Here is a 17,325-nt window from a genome sequence, read left to right on the forward strand (position 1 = left end):
TAACAATAGATAAGTTCATGTTGCAAATATGATAGAGATAGTCCAAATTCACAACGATGTCAATTTGATATATTGAGAAAGGACAAAACCACATGTCGACAATGATGATATACCCTTTTTTGGAGTGCAAACCACTTTACCTCATGATATAAATAGGTGAAGTATCGCATAATAAGGTGACATATATTTTCATTCTATATTCTTTCTCTAAATACACACTAATAAATATTGACTTAAATGTCGGAATCCCTTTCTAGGTAACCACCAAAAGCAGTCCAAGGTCGACAAGGCGATTCAGATTCCGACAACCCTCACTAGCAAGAATGAACCGTAAGGATTTTATTTTTTAGATTTTGAGTATAAATTGTGTAACTATAATATATGATATAGTAAATTACACCGATATATTTTGAGTTTTAGTAAAAATATACAAATCATCATTCTCTTTTTTAAAACTACATAAATCACCTCTAATTATATATATATATATACACTAGGTGAGAGATAATGTTAAATTCTTTAAAAAAAAAGAGTAATAAGTATAATTAAGTTAAACAAAATATGATATTTTGTAGAGACAAATCCAAATGGTATAAGAGTCAATATCTCTTTATTATTTTTGGTTTGTTACACTATAATATAAGAGTAATTTAAACATCTCCTTAGAATTATTGATGCAGTTTGTAACGAACTTAAAACAATGAATAGAAATTGACTTTATATTATTTGGTCTTGTCTCCACAAAGTATATTTTGTTTAACTTAATTACATTTATCATCATTTTTTGCTTAAAAGATCACAATTATCCTTCTCATAGGGTAGTTGGTGTAGTTATGTACATAAATAGAGATTATTTGTGTAGGTACAAAAAAAGATAATTTATATAATTTTATTAAAACTCAAATATATTAGTATAATTTACTCTATATATTAAGTAAAATAACTCATTTTTTAACATGTTACTTTTTACTCTGGTATATAAGTTTTTTGAAGCTAAGCTTATTACCCAACAAACTTACAAGAACCAAAGCAAACCTAGGGAGTGCTTAATAATATAAATGGAGTTAAAATTATTTTTTAATAATATAACAATAGGATAATTTGAATAAAGATCATCTCCATTAATAGAAAGATAAATATTTGATTTTATTTATGTTTTTAATGACAAAAATATTATTTTATTATATATAGAAGAATAAAAATATTTTATCATGTTATTTTTTCCTTATTTTTATATTTCTTATTTCTTCATTAATTTTGAGGATCCCTGCCCAAGTTGTGTGACCCCTATTTAATGAATCTATCTATAGGAAAATTGTATAGTTAAAGTAAAAATAGAATAGATTAAATTAAAGTAAAATAAAAACAATCGTATAATGCAAATCAAATTATTTATGTGTTAGATAACCTCGAAGTAGAATATCACCACCCATTGCCACACCATCAAGTAAAGAACACATAATCAGCATATACATGCCTATAAAAAAATTGTAAACCGAACTAAATTTATGGAACCAAAGAAACTCGATTTTATCAATTGATAATTAAATTGTAAATGCTTGATCTAACATTAAGGTTCATGTTCAGTGTGCCATATTTCTGTGCTTAAAATAATACCTGTATGTTTGGGAGAATGAAAAGAAGGAGACTTAGAAGAGAAAAAAAAGATAAAAATTATTTAAAAAAGTGTGATTGGAAATAATTTAAGATGTAGTGAAATGATATTTGAAACCAGAGTTGTGCATCAAATCAGAAGAGGTCTCTTATTAGATTTAATTGGTTAAAACGTCTGGTCGGACTAGATAATTTCATATATAATTAATCATTTTATATATAGTCATATATAAATCCAAAATTTTTGTATTATTAACAATTATGTATAATTATATTGAAGTAACATATCTCTATCCTTTTCTTTTGAACTAGAGTAAAATAAAATATTAGAGTAGTGTTTCAATTTTTTTAAGTTTTAAGTGAATCGGTATACTTCCCGAGTTATTCCGATTTAACTGAGTTTAACACCGTTGAACCGGTATTTTCAGATTCAAAGCGGTCCAACTTTTCATTCGGTTAAGACTACAAATCAAAATCATTTTTAAGTCCTATCAGCAATCGGACCATCTGGTCTGATTCAATTCTAATAACACTTATTCATATCATTGGACCAATAAAACTATAATGTGGAAATCTTATTATAAGAATGTTAATTAGTTTATCATATTCAATTCTATCAGTTTTTTCCTAGTATATCTAAGGATAATATAACCAATAAGGAACTAATCATTCTTTCATAGGTGTGTGACTGTTCCTACCAATTAATTTAGCTCTCAATAATACTTACATCTACTTTTTCTAAGTTATAAAAATATTTATTTTTATGTCTAGTTTGAGTTTTGTGTAAAATGAAAATTCTACTAGTCAAATCATAGTTCTAAAACGATAGACACTTAAAGCGTTCAAGTACACCATTAATGTTAAATGAGTTTCATAACTTATTTTGTAATTATTTACAAATTTTTCCATAAATTATGTAACTCTCCTTTTTTTTTTACTCTAATTATGCAATTTAGACTTTTTCCTAAAATGATCTCACGACCTACCTAGCATTTACATTTCACAATAATATATCTTTCCATTTTCAATTATTTCACATTCTCTCATTTCTCTCTTCAATTTTATTATTATTTTAATCAATTGGAGTAGCAAGGACCTTGCTCTAATTGCATAATAATCCCTTATTTACCGACAAAAAACTCCCACACATAGTCCCATTGCAACTTTACATATATGTATTTATTCCGGTGTAAAGTTGATCATATAATATATATTTACTTTACAAAATTTTACTTACTTAATCAACTCAAATGGATAAAATTATAATTATACATAATAAAAACTTACTTAATTAGCCAAATATCATCTCTCAAATGTTTTTCATGCTTAATCTGGAGGAATGATTTAAAAAAGCTAATTTTCAGGGAAAACTTAGTCAAGCTCAGCGCAAGGATCACGATGAGCAAACCGAACAACATCTGAGCTCAACACTCAACGAAGGAAGACCCATGCTCATTGCAACATCTATGTTGAGCGCGTGAATTGAAGAATTAAGAAGTTTAGCCTCTATAACTCATACGCGCAACACAAGGAATTGCGCTTAGCGCAATAGTTGGTGCACTCAACATGGAATTGGCGTCCAATGTAAGTGGGTGTACTGAAAGGTCACGACTAGCCAGTTGGAAGGTTGCGCTGAGCACAGGAGCCAGCATACAGACACTATCTAAAGACTTTTAACTCGAGCCAAAAGATACGCACTTTGTAATTTTGATTTGTAATACTTATTTTCTGAATTTCTAGGGTAGTTCAGCTCATTTGAGTCATGAGATCAAGGTCTAAATATTAGATGAGTTATTCTATGTTCATTTGTGTGTGGTTCTACCACCCATGAGTTGTGTTTATCTTTATCTTACTTACACACATTGTGAAGATAAGTAGTTAAAATCCTTATTGGGATTGAATGTAACACAAACCTTATGCATGTACAATGATTCATCTATATTAATTCATAAAGTTTTGATTATAGTTGAGTATTTGCATGTGCTTAATGTTTGCTTTAGGTTTAATCATCTTATAGCATGGTTATTGAATAAAATGATTAGTTTCTTACTTGCATAATTCTGAACTTGCATAACTCAACCACCAATGCACTTTCTAGATATATACTTGTATTCTTTGTCATCTAATGCATATTACTTTATTGGTATCTAGGTGTCGAACCAATCTTGTAATTTTATAACTCTCAGACTTGTTGGCATAAGACTATTGTACATAGAAATATGCTTAAGGGTTCATATAACATAATTTTATTAATCTAGACTTCTAGACATCAGCTCCTTTTATTATTGTATTACAATTTTGCATTATATTTGCATCATCAAATAAATAACTCTCTGGCCAATGATTTAAAATAATATTTTTTAGTTGAAAGACTAGTACCAAACAAGTTCTTGTGAATTCGATAACTCCTTTCTCTATACTTGTTTGTGATATCATTTGGTAATTTCAATACTAATTTGTCGGTTAGCAACTTGCTTAACAATAAATTATGTTTTGTTGATGTAGATGGACTTATCAAGGATATATGTCTTCTAGAGGAAAAAAAATGTGTTTTTGATTGAAAATTTGAACCAAAGATATTTCATAAATAATGATATTCTATTTGTTTCATCTGGATCCTAAAATACTTTGTCACATACCGAATGCTATCTACACGCTACCACACCTTTTGACATACAACAAGATAAGCCTACAATACAACGATACAGCTTAGTAGAGGCTATAAGTTAACTATTCACAGAGTATAGACCTGTTAGAGTCGTCTGACATGGAAAAAGCAACATCTACATGTCTAGAGTAGGCTCAACAAAGTTATTTGGTCGATCAGATCAACAACAGAATATTTCGCTCATCATTATAGATAGGGGACTAAGGAAGAATTACTCACTCTTTATTTCTCGCTATTATTCTCTTACTCTTACTTTTGCACTTTCACGTTCTCATCTATTTCTCGTATACTAACTTGAGCGTCAGTGAACCTTTTAAATACATCTCTAAACGCTCTAAGACAAATCTCAAATAACATTAGAAGATTCTATCTACATCAACTTCGGTATATTCAGACCACAGCTTCCCAAAACTAAACAACATTAATTATACTTTTTTCAGATCTCTTTTTAACTCATACTTTATAACCATTGATCACCTTGTTTCCAAATCAAAAGTTATTACGTCAATTGTTATAAGATGATATAGAAATGAGTATAATAAAAAAGTGCGAAAATATAATTTTGTCTATTTGCGTATATAATGTATTAATATAAAATAAATAAATATTTCCCCAAAGTCCAAAATTATTCATTTTTGAGATATAGATCATTAAAATTAATTTTACTCCTAAAACAACATTTCTCTTAAATATAATAGAGATCAAACCCTACTATCATACTTAAGAACTCATCCAAATTCTTCAGTATGATAGGTTATACCAAAGAGTAGTTTATTAAAGTGGTACATGTTCAATTATCTTAAATAACTTCTTATTTATGGAAAAATATATATTTGAATTTGATATGGTACAGATTGTGATCGTTGTGGTGTGAATTATTTTCTGATTCAAAATATATATTTGAACGATGCAGCCTGATGTGATCCAAATACAAACAGTTTTAGAGTCACACAACAATTATACCGCAATATTGTGGCCGCTTCGGATACGATTTGCGATTTAAATAATTGAGAAGAGTTAACCCACTATATTATTAATATTTTCGGCTCAAATATTATGGTGACAGCTCACTAGCAAGTAGCAATTCAATTTCATCACGTCAAAAATTATGGCATGTCATGCTATCCATCGATATATAGCCCCTCACTTAGTTATTCTCAATCACACTACCAAAAAAAAACACTTAAACTACACCTTCTCCAATCCCTCTTTACCTTGGTGCTTCACTACCCTACTTGTTTTCTTTTCTATAACAAAGAAAAGAATGACTTGTCAAACATGGCCAGAACCTGTGGTTCGTGTCCAATCCTTAGCCGAAAGTGGCCTAAGATTAATTCCTGAATGTTACATCAAGCCAAAGTCCCAAAGACCCACCAAAATGAACTCAACTTTTGTTCCAAACCATGATCCTATTAACATTCCTATCATTGACCTTCAAGGCCTCTATGGTGAGGATCAAACCCTCCGGGAGGAGGTGCTCGGCCGCGTCGCGGAGGCGTGCCGGGAGTGGGGTTTCTTCCAGGTTGTGAATCATGGTGTTAGCCATGAGTTGATGAAGAGTGCTAGGGAGTTGTGGCGTGAGTTCTTTAACCAACCACTTGAGGAGAAAGAGGTTTATGCTAATTCTCCTTCTACTTATGAGGGTTATGGTAGTCGTTTGGGTGTGAAAAAAGGTGCAATTTTGGATTGGAGTGACTACTTTTTTCTCCATTATAAGCCTCTTTCTCTTAGGAACCAAGCTAAGTGGCCTTCAATTCCACAATCTCTAAGGTTTGCATATGATATCTCTCTCACAAAATATTTCATCAACATATCTATTTTTAGCAATTTCATTACATCATAGTTTTACTTTGTCTCATAAAATATTAAGTTATTTTGGAAATTTGTCTAATGTTACTACTCTTTTGGCAATCCAAAATATCTAGGATTTGATAACATATTGTTTTCATTATAAGGTTGTATGTGTATAAATTTGGATGAGTAACATCATTGTAAATTTGAGTTTATTACATCAATTTTTTAACACGTTTGGTATCGCATGTTTTTATCTCTATTTTCCATTTTTATACATATATTTCAAAATTACATAAAATAAAACATTAAGGAGACATCATGAAACAGTTTCCGATAATAAATTTATTGGTAGCTGTATGTGTTGGCTAAAAGAAGAATGTAGATATTTTTCTGTTCATGTGCTATTTTCTGTTGTTGTTAAATTGTTACTTTCTGATTTTGTCCTGTTTGGTTAGATGTATATTTATTTGATTAAATAGTTTGTAATAAATTAATGGGCTACCAACTAGTTAAGGTCATATAATGAGTGGGAGAGAAGATTATAAGGAATAATATCTATGTAATATCAATGTAAAAATTTATATATAATTAGTATAATATTTATCATTCATTTATATATTACTTCTTTTAAAGAATCAATAATGATTAAACATGAATGATACAATAATAATAATAATAATATATAAAACTCTTATATTATCGTAACATTTATTTTTTCTTTTCAAAATTATATGTATAAATAAAAGTTAGGTTTTGAAAAGTTTGAACATGTCACATTGGAATGTGCTGGACGAAGCCGTGTTAGACATTGGTGAATATTTAAATTATTAATTAATTTGAGGTAAAGCTTTTTGAACACGTGTAAATTATGACACTTGTTGAACACTTCTTTTCAAGTGGAAAAAACACGTTCATGTCTCTACACCAACATGTAAAACGTGGTGATATACATCTACAGCAAAGTCAACTTTTAGCAAATAAGAAGATAAAAACAAATAATGTTATCTTTAAACAGAAAAACATATACATGTTATGTTCTACCTTTATTCCAATTTAGTGAAAGAAGATGAAGGTGGAGGAAAAAGTTTTGTTTAAATTTTCATTTTAGAAGTAGCACATGTAAGGTTGGTATATGAGTTTTGGATATAGGAATAACATGATTGTTAGTTATATATAAGAAAATAAAATAAAAAACTTTAGAATTGAGGGGGATAAAATAAAAATAGCCCTTGAGAAAATAAATTATATACAAATAAATGGACATTTGCACCTCATTTTCATTATCTACATCATTCATGAGTTTTTTTTAAATAAATTAATGAATACATCCTTTTAATTAGAACATTTTATATGTTTTATTTATCATAAAAACAAATTGTGAACATTGTATAATTGTTTTTTTTTTATTTTTGCAAACTTGATTTCTTATTTTTTGATGAACTCGTATAAAGCTCTGCTAGATCTCATGATGACGACTAAAAGATCAAAGTTTCAATTCCTGAGAGCGACACTTGTTGGTAGAGGCAGTCACGCACCCAGAAAGAGAATAGTTTTTTACCCATATGAGATGATACCTTAATAGTATAAACAAAACTCACCAACAGTTGATTTACATTAGGGCTTAATATGTTCACAAGTATGATCATTATGAATATATATGTGTGACTAAAGTCATTAGGCATAACTTTTGTTTGATTTTGGTTTCTAGCTATGGAGTATTTTATATTGATTATAAAAATCTTATAACTTATTTTTATTAAGAAAAAGCCTACCAAATTTTCATTAATAAATTTCTATTTCCCCTAATGTTACTTTTATGATAATATAGGAAAGTGATTGGTGAATATAGTGAGGAAGTGATTAAGCTAGGAGGAAGGATCCTAAAGATAATGTCAAAAAATCTTGGCCTAAAAGAAGATCACCTTATAAAAGCATTTGGTGGAGAAAATGAAATTGGTGGTTGCTTAAGGGTCAATTTTTATCCAAAGTGCCCACAACCTGACCTTACTTTAGGACTCTCCTCTCACTCAGACCCTGGTGGTATGACAATTATTCTGCCTGATGATTTTGTTTCTGGACTTCAAGTATGGAGAGAAAATGAATGGGTCACTGTTAAGCCTTTCCCTAATGCTTTTATCATCAACATTGGTGACCAAATTCAGGTACTAACTCTGGATAAGGATCTGCTGTCGTTAACTCTGTCCCAGACCAATCATATTATGTACATCAGTTAAAAAAATTAAATATTCATAACTTTATTAATTTTACTTCATTGTAATTCGTCAGGGACGTGGTTGAGGACAACAGATCCCCATCAACTAACTCTAAAATGTTCTTCTAGTCTTTTAACTAGCTTTAGTCAATTAATTAAGCTCTTATATCATGACTCATTAATTAAAAAAAATCAATTACTATTGAGATTTTCTAGGGTGAGTTGTTTTTAAATGGTAAAGTTGTTAAACATTTATTAAAAAGATGTAGTATTTTGGTACACATTGAAAAATGATTTCATATTAAATGTCTAAAATGATATTGAAAATGACCAATATTTTAAGTGGAAGAGATAGGCATGTTAATTAAGTAGATCATATGGTCTTATTTATTACTTTTGCCCTTTATATATTATTTTTGCTTATAAAAAAATATGGTCTCATGTGAATACTTTTTTTTCATGTGATGATGTGAAGGAAATATACACATAAATAAAGAGATTTTTTTCCTAAGCTAAGAAATATATTGATGGAGCACATGGGTGCTTGCCCATATACAAATAAGATATTACAATCAATTAGGAACCCACCTACAATAAGAAAAGATACATGACCAAGAATCTATACATTATTGTGCACAAACAAAATAATTTGATATAGCCTAGAAGAGAATCAATACCTAGTTTGAATTGAATCCATATTATTCATAAGATTTAAGTGTTTTTTATACTGTCAGCAAATTATTTATCATTTATATATTAATTATTATTAACTTTTAAACAAAAGTACTACAAATCAATAATGGATAATATATCAGCTGCGTAAAAAACTTCACACTGACAATACATAAATTTTAAACTTATTATGGATATATACCTAATCTCCTTTCCAATGAAAATAGACTGGTTCCACATTAGCCAAATGAATTATAATGTTAAAAAAAAGATTTCAAAATTGGTTTGTACAATTTCAGTAATTATATATGTTTTATTGATATATTTAGAATTCTAACATTGGTGGGGTTTACTCATTAATCATCTTCAATGCCATGTTTTTGTAGGTGATGAGTAATGCAATATACAAGAGTGTAGAACACAGGGTAATTGTAAACTCAAACAAAGATCGTGTTTCCTTAGCCTTCTTTTACAATCCCAAGAGTGATTTATTGATTGAACCTTCAAAGGAACTTGTGACAAAGGAAAAACCTTCCCTATATTCACCAATGACCTATGATGAATATAGACTTTACATTAGGACACATGGTCCTTGTGGAAAAGCACAAGTGGAATCTTTGATTTCCAAAAAGTGAGTCCAATTGTGGCACTTGAAAGGGACAATTTGGTTTGCATCTTAGTAAATGGTTCAATTTATTATCATTATTATATTAGGGTGCAATGTTTGAAGTTAAAAAGAGGACAATTTGATTACATGTTAGAAATTTTCCTTTCCATTTGTGTGTTCTTATCTCAAAACTTAGCTTATTATTGCTTTGGTCAATTGATGTAAAGAAAATTAGCAATGGCTATATAGAGTGGTCCATTGAATTACCTCTCTCATGTTTGAGTAATTATTACGATAAATAATTTTAATCATATCTTTATCATTAACTTGAATATGTATATTTCATTTTAAATCATTAATACATTATAAACATTGAGAATTTGATTACGATAATTGGTATATTATGATTTAAGTATATGATGAGAGTTCAACTTAAAAGATTAATCTATTAAATAGAAAAGTCTTATGATGACTTAAATATCATATTGAGTCGACTCCAGAAACATAATTTGTTGAGAATAATTGTGAGAAAAAATGAGCAACCACCCTATTGAGGTGGGTGATTAGGCCAATTTGAGCAACATGATTATAAAATATGAACAAATTGAGAATCCGAATTGAATCACGTTTTCAATTTGAAAATCCTTAGTAGGTTTCAACTACCACTAGTTTAGGAGTAGACCTTTACAGATAACGCGTAAATGGGGATAATAAATTGATGGGGTTATCCGTACGACAAAAGAAGTTGAGAAAAATGTGTCTTTTTGAGAAAAATATATTTTCTGATTAGTTTTATACAATACTATTATATTATCTATCATTCATTTTTAATCATTATTAACTCTTTTAGAAAAAAGTAATACAAACGAATAGTACATGACGTACTGGCTATGTATAAATCTTCACATATGTACTGACAGTGTATGAGTAAGTTTTATATAATATCACTACATCATTCATCATTCATGTTTAATCATTATTTACTATTCAAAAAAAGTCAACGAATAGTAGATGATATACGGAACGTGTATAAATTTTTATACTAAGTACTGATAGTGTATGAGTTTTATATAATATTACTGCATTCTCCATCATTCATGTTTAATTAGGGTTGGAAATGAACCGACCCAACTTCGTATTCATTCGAAATTCGATTCGTTATTTAGCTCGATAAACTTGGTTCATGAACTAAATGAGTCAAACTTGAGCTTGTTAAATTAACGAACCAAACTCGATTTGGATACAGTTCGACTCATTAGGTTCATGAGCTAGTTTGATATATATATATATTATGACTCATACATTATTTTTTATATTTATTGTTATTATATATATAAAGATTGTTATATTTATATGTATAAAAAAAATATTTAGTATTTTAAAAAATTTTAATTAACTATTTAAATTGTCCAAAAAAATTTAATTAACCATTTTGAGTTGTCCAAATGAACCAATTGAATTGAGCCGAACAATTCACGAACTTTAACCAAACCGAACTCGAGCTAAAAAAATAACACGTATCGAACTCAAGTCGAGTTTCGAGCTGAACCAATCCTTATCGAACTGAACTATGCTGAACTCTGGTTCGACTCGGTTCGGCTCGTTTCCAACCCTATGTTTAATCATTATTAACTATTCAAATAATAATAATAAAATGAATAGTAGATTATATACCAATTATATATAAATCTTCTCAGACTGATAAATATTACACTCTTCTTTTTTCTTTAAAATATACAAAAAAAAAAATATTTATACATTTTATACACATGATTTAATCATGTTGAAGTCAATGCACTACTCAATTTCCATTCCATAACCCTCTCCCATTATGCAGAAAAATTTGTGTGGAAATATATCGAATACGTTATATATAGAGATAGATGTATTTATATTTTGAATATAATATTTATATATTGTTAGTGTAACAATTTATATACAGTCATGTATCACCCATACTTCATTTGTGTTTAAAAAAATTAAGAATCAATAAAGATGAAACATAAAATATAAATGATAAGATGATAGTATATAAAATTTATACATGATCAATTATCAATACATACATTTTTTTCTCTTATATTCTTTTGGTACTATCATTTATGTTGCCTCAACACTCAATACGAATCTTTCTCCCAATCACCTATCCCATGGGTCCTATTAAGAGTCACTTAGTGCCTTCATTTGGGGGCCTTTCTTCAAATCCCACAACTGGGTCTAGGCCTTAAAAAATATATGACGCAAAAAAATAAGTGGTTGCTTAGTGCTTTTAAATAACAAGTGAATATTATGAGCATTTGCATGAGCATTTTTAAGTATAGTAACAATCATGTTTCAATCCTACAATATGGATGATTTATGTTTCAAAAAATATTTAAAATTATCAGTTCGTAATGCATAATTATTCAAGTAGAATTAAAAAAAATAGATTAAAAGACAAAATATGTTTTTGATAAATAAAATGGGTAAAACTCCTCATTCTTGAGAGGGTAACATTTAATTATGATGGACTCTTTAATGCATATTCCACTTCGATTAGGGGGGATATATCTCTTACAATTGAGTCAGTTTTATGATTTCAGGTTGGATATCTAATTGTACAAATAATAATGATAATACCTTCTATCTGAAATTTGACAACTCACTTTTTCTAAGTAATAGGAAAGAGAATCGAAACATGCTACTAAAAGACTCTACTGAAACAAATATGAGCTGTAAAAAACATAGAGGATATAAGATGGACAATATGTCAAATCTTGTATGAATGATAGTTAGAATCGGTGGCTCTCCTAAGACTTCTTAACATAGGATCATAGGGAAGAGAATCAAGTCGGCCCTTATGAACAACTTAATACACTATTTTTCTTCAACCCTTTGAGTAAAATACAGCAAAAAAAAAAAAAAACATGAACCAGCCTAAGATTTGACAAACACAACATAGATAAAAGATAAAATATTTAAATTTTAAAATTATATAACTAATTTAAGTGTAAATAGAAAAAAGAAGAGAAATAAAAAAGGGCACGTCTCTTTCTCTAAATGACATGCATCTTTTTTTTAAATATAATTCATTGGCTACTAAGAGAAATATGATTTAATCAGTTTTATAAGATAGCATACTTTAGTTTATACGTATGTCTACCCAAAAATAATTTAACATATAGGCATGGATTTTATTCAAATTATGATAGCCGATCTAATTTGAAATTAATTATACAATTATAATTATATTAAAAATTGTTACCTTTATTAATTCATACAATGTGCATATCTATTCTTTTATTAATTCAACCTCATTAGAGTTGGTTGGTAATCTACAAGTGTGTAGAAGATGAGCCCCTTGAGTTAAAAAGACCAGCTCCTAATTGTCATCGGTTTCTACTCGGATAACACTATGTATATCTACCTTCCCTCGGCTACTACCCACCTATGTAATGAACAGTAAACCAAGAACCTCTAAGAATATTTCACCTTCTAGTTCACAACCTATAATAAGAGAAATATGATTTTCTATAATAAAAAAACCAACGAGGTTTTGGTCTAATAGTATAAGATCTCATTGAATTCCCGGGTATCGTACTAAGCTGAATGTCGAATGATTGTTCCTGTAAACAACACTTGTTACGAAGGACATTCAGACACCAAAAAAGGAATTAGTTCCTTACTCATAGGTTATACAATTTATACATTCAAGCAAATAGCAATTGATTAACAAGTTAGAGTTTATAATATGCTAATTTTTGAGTAATATATATAACATACTTTAAGAATTCAACTTGGTGAAAATAAACATAATCCCTGAGAAATTAAATCCCATCATCAAACATAGATACTATACTTACTAATTAACATGAACATCTCTAACTGATGTAACAACATTTGTATCAGCCACAGCATAATATATTCCTCAACCTTAGGGTCTACCCCTCCTTAAGCTGCATGTAGGGCACTTATAATGCCTTATGCTATCGGCTTTTGCCGGAGTCATCTTCACACATTTTCCATGGAACCACCTCTGACATATATCACAGCCAATCCAAAATTCACTTGTCTTGTAATATTTGCCGCCGCAACTACCGCAAGGGGTTTCACTATGCTCATCTTCTTCCTCCTCCTCCTCCTCATATTCCTCATCAAACTTCGGGTTGCTTTTAACTTGCCCGTCGCTGGATCTCTGCAGATAAATATACAAGCTTGAATCATATACGGATATACACATGGCATGCTTTTTTACCTTAAAGCCTTTAATTATAGTCTTATACTATTAATAGTGTTTGTACTAGTGGTGCAATAACATACAAAACTAAACATCGTCGTATTGACAGCTTTATATAATGTACTCCATGTCAATATTAGGATAAAAAATTCCGAGGCCGAGTTTAGTATTGGTCTGTAGTTCCTACAATATGCTTCTGGAAGTTAACCACAAGAAAGGGAGGCCATCCTAGTGCTATAAAGCTCTCATTATGCACAACGTCCAAAAAAGGGTCAGACCCTTCATGTTAATATAACCGAAACTAAAAAAACAAATAGTAATGATGTCAACAAGTCCCGGTGCATGTCTCGGGTTTGTGTTTCTTGTTCCATTTGTCTTCTAGTTATGACTTATGATTCACTCATCTTACAGTCACACCTCCCACAATAAGCATACCAAGGTAGCAATTGGTAGACATGCTACAAAGGGACAAAAAATAACATATGCGTGGTATTTTATAAATAAAGCAGGATCGGATTTCAGGCTAAAAAATTAAACGTTTTGGTTGCAATAAAAGGGTGGAACCAAAGAGAACAAAACTGGACACTATTCCATTTTGTTATTTCCTCATACCAAACTCTACCTAAGAGATGGTTTTATAAGTTACCAGTACCTTTGTTTGTCTTACGAACACACGAACACAAAAAAAAACAAAGAAAGATCTGAATATTTGAATTACTTACCAACATAATGATGTTGGGATATCAACTTTTATTATGAAATATGTTAGCAGCAACTTTTAGAAAGCACAAGAATTACCACACCAAGCCTTTAAAGTTTAAACTAAACCCTGGTGATACAGCTACAGCCAATAGAAACAAAGATATAACAATAGCTAGTAAAGAGAAAAATACTAACCTTGGTGCTTCCTCGAGATTTGCTTCCACTATCCACAGTGGGCTTTTCCTTAATCGGTTTCCTGTCAGTAACAACTTCGAAAACTGTAGGAAAATCATTGATCAAGCTAAATAAGCGTTTCCTGCCATAAAGAATAAGGGGAAACATCAATGGAAAGAACCATATGCCGGGCTGCAGCAGATGCTGATAAAACAATGCGACGATAGTGGACAAAGAAATCAAACAGACATTGTAAGTAATATCATTTCGCATGTCTTTCAATCACGGTAGCTTATTTTTTTTAAGGGAAAGCAATAAGGAGAAGTTAGGATAAATAATAGCTTCAGTGTAGATAGATTCTATCAAACAAATGATAAAGTTAAACTCAATTGCATATATTTCCCTCAAGTATCTCTGCAGTCTTTATTCCACCATCACCATGATTACTTTAGATTTAGATGCATATAACAACCAATAGCTCCAATTGTTACTCATACTTCAGCATTAACCAAAATGCTTATTGCTTAAGCATGTCATTAACAGAGAGTGCAAAAACAAACTAAATTACTATCAAATGTATGCACCTCCAACAAAGCTATAAATTGTACCTTTCATTGCGGTTAAGACGGGCTCCAAGATAAAATGCCACAGAAAGCAACCACGAATCACTGTGCACAGCAACAAGAGACAGCCAGTCCCTGCGGTTCATGCCATCTCTAGCAAAATTGATTCCAAGAGCTGGCTCAGGGAGCTCCGGTGGAACTTCCTCTGCCGGCAAAGTTACTTCCCATGTTTCATTCGGATGTCCATACAGGCACAAGTTCTCCTTATCTTTAACAACCAAAGCAGAAACTTCGAATTTAATGTAAGGACACATAAATTACTTATACTTAATTTATTATTATGAAACCATTAAGAAGGATTTAGATTAAAAAATGGTTTTGTTAGTAAAGACGAATTACGGCATTATCACATAATTTGATCAATGTAGCCAACCTCACTTAGTGGTAAAAATATTTTTTGCTGTTTGGTTTTAGTATAATAAATCCAGAGAAATTAAAACTTTTGATAATTGATTAAAGTTTCACTTCACTTGAAACTGAAATCCTGCAAACTAAACATGGATTACAAACATGGTACATTAAGTAACAAACTCAGACACAGAACAAAACATACTGAATTTTTATATTTTGCATACCCATTTTTTATTTTCCTCAAATTCAGTTAAAAAGTCAACTTTGACTAAACACCAAACAAAACATACTCAATTCACAACCCAGAATCTAAACAAAATGCAGCAACAAAAAAAAAATACTTTTTACGTAAATTAACATATAAAGTTAATTATTTTAATAAAATAAATCAGATCCAAGATCAAACTTTACCTGGATCACAGAGCCCATAAAATTCATCAACATCTGAGAGAGAGAAAAAAGTTAAGAACTTTCACATATTAGGGTTCAAAAAAAGAGACCCAGATAAGAATTTGAAAAGAAAAGTGAAGTGTACCTTGAGTCAAAGCACGAACAACACCGATTCTTCTGGCGCTATAATCTTTGAAGATCTCTTCAACAGTGCGAGGACTAGAAGCCATTTCCATAACCCAATTGAGAGAGATCTAAGAGAAAAAAAGGGTTATTAACGAATTTGAGAGAAATTAAAGGGAATTGAAGAAATTTGGATGAGAATAATGGATCAAAAGAGAAAAAAGGAGTGTGTTGTAAAAAACGTTCCTCCTCTTAGTTACTTACCAGTTACCACTTTCAAAACTATAGTTCAGAATTGACTGGTAGGGTTAGAATCACTGCAATTTATAATTAGATAAATTAGATAAAGCCTTTTTTTAGATAAGGCTTTTTTTAGATAAAGCTTTTTTTTAACCAAAAAAAGATAAAGCTTTTTTTTTCTACGAGAAAAGAGATAAAGTTTTTTTAAAAAAAAAAACGGATTATAACTTTTTTTGTAATTCAGGTTTGTTTAGTAATTAAGTTAAATGGTAAAAAAAAAAGTTTGTATTTAAATATTATTTATACTATTAATAAAGAGAAAACACAAAATAATCACCCATCATGATATAATTTATGTTTTTCTATTTTGCCCTCAATATCTTTTTATTTATACCAAAAAACCATATAATATTATTTTCTTATTTTATCCTTATTATCTTCTTATTTTAAAAGTGTATTTAAAAAATTGAATATTAGACCAATTGAATAAATTCAACCGTAAATTTAGCGAAAAAAATTATATTTGAATTTATAAAATACAAACTATACATTACAAACGATAGGAAAGCGGATTGACAGGCACGACAGTGCATGTCAACACGCTAGTAATAATAAGGTGATTATATATCTTACTCACCAATTTGAAATTCAAATAATCAATTAAGGTTTAATGATTTTTTGTACTACTTGGATAACTATATAAAAATGAGTTTAAAATTTATGCATTGATAGTGTAAGAGTTTTTATACTATCGGTCTACCATCTACTGTTAATTTGTATTATTTTTGTTTATGAGTCAATGGTGATTAATAAATCAATGGTGAATAGTTTATTGATAGTGTAAAAACATTTACATCGTCAGTATATATATTAAATCCTATAAATTTTCAATAAATGTTGAGTAAACTATATTCACAATCCTGATTTTTAGTTAAATTA

General features: G+C 29.6%; 2 protein-coding genes across 4 annotated transcripts; one reads left to right on the forward strand and one right to left on the reverse strand.

The window, feature by feature from the left end:
* Positions 5,448–9,734, forward strand: LOC109325292 (leucoanthocyanidin dioxygenase-like). Of its 2 annotated transcripts, XM_019557575.1 has the most exons (4): positions 5,448–6,052; positions 7,905–8,238; positions 9,347–9,603; positions 9,641–9,734. In XM_019557575.1, the coding sequence occupies exons 1-3, from the start codon at positions 5,547–5,549 to the stop codon at positions 9,593–9,595; spliced, it is 1,089 nt and encodes a 362-aa protein (XP_019413120.1). In that variant the 5' UTR covers positions 5,448–5,546; the 3' UTR covers positions 9,596–9,603; positions 9,641–9,734. The 2 variants fall into 2 exon arrangements, with proteins under 2 accessions (XP_019413120.1, XP_019413119.1); XM_019557574.1 differs by having other exon boundaries at positions 9,347–9,734.
* Positions 13,252–16,533, reverse strand: LOC109325293 (PHD finger protein ALFIN-LIKE 2-like). 2 transcript variants are annotated; one of them, XM_019557576.1, is made up of 6 exons: positions 16,411–16,533; positions 16,169–16,277; positions 16,045–16,077; positions 15,268–15,490; positions 14,681–14,801; positions 13,252–13,741 (listed from the first exon to the last, which is right to left on the reverse strand). In XM_019557576.1, the coding sequence occupies exons 2-6, from the start codon at positions 16,257–16,259 to the stop codon at positions 13,481–13,483; spliced, it is 729 nt and encodes a 242-aa protein (XP_019413121.1). In that variant the 5' UTR covers positions 16,260–16,277; positions 16,411–16,533; the 3' UTR covers positions 13,252–13,480. The 2 variants fall into 2 exon arrangements, with proteins under 2 accessions (XP_019413121.1, XP_019413122.1); XM_019557577.1 differs by having other exon boundaries at positions 16,407–16,430.

The sequence above is a fragment of the Lupinus angustifolius genome, chromosome LG13 (assembly GCF_001865875.1).
Source record: "Lupinus angustifolius cultivar Tanjil chromosome LG13, LupAngTanjil_v1.0, whole genome shotgun sequence".
NCBI classification, from domain to species: Eukaryota; Viridiplantae; Streptophyta; class Magnoliopsida; order Fabales; family Fabaceae; genus Lupinus; species Lupinus angustifolius.

Bases quoted from the DNA above. Each gene is read 5' to 3' on its own strand.
- LOC109325292 (XM_019557574.1), top strand. From the start codon at position 5,547: ATGACTTGTCAAACATGGCCAGAACCTGTGGTTCGTGTCCAATCCTTA. The intron at 6,053-7,904 runs GTTTGCATATGA...ATGATAATATAG, and splicing joins TCAATTCCACAATCTCTAAG to GAAAGTGATTGGTGAATATA. The intron at 8,239-9,346 runs GTACTAACTCTG...ATGTTTTTGTAG, and splicing joins ACATTGGTGACCAAATTCAG to GTGATGAGTAATGCAATATA.
- LOC109325293 (XM_019557576.1), bottom strand. From the start codon at position 16,259: ATGGAAATGGCTTCTAGTCCTCGCACTGTTGAAGAGATCTTCAAAGAT. The intron at 16,078-16,168 runs GTACACTTCACT...TCTCTCTCTCAG, and splicing joins TGTTCGTGCTTTGACTCAAG to ATGTTGATGAATTTTATGGG. The intron at 15,491-16,044 runs GTAAAGTTTGAT...TGGTTGTTAAAG, and splicing joins TTATGGGCTCTGTGATCCAG to ATAAGGAGAACTTGTGCCTG.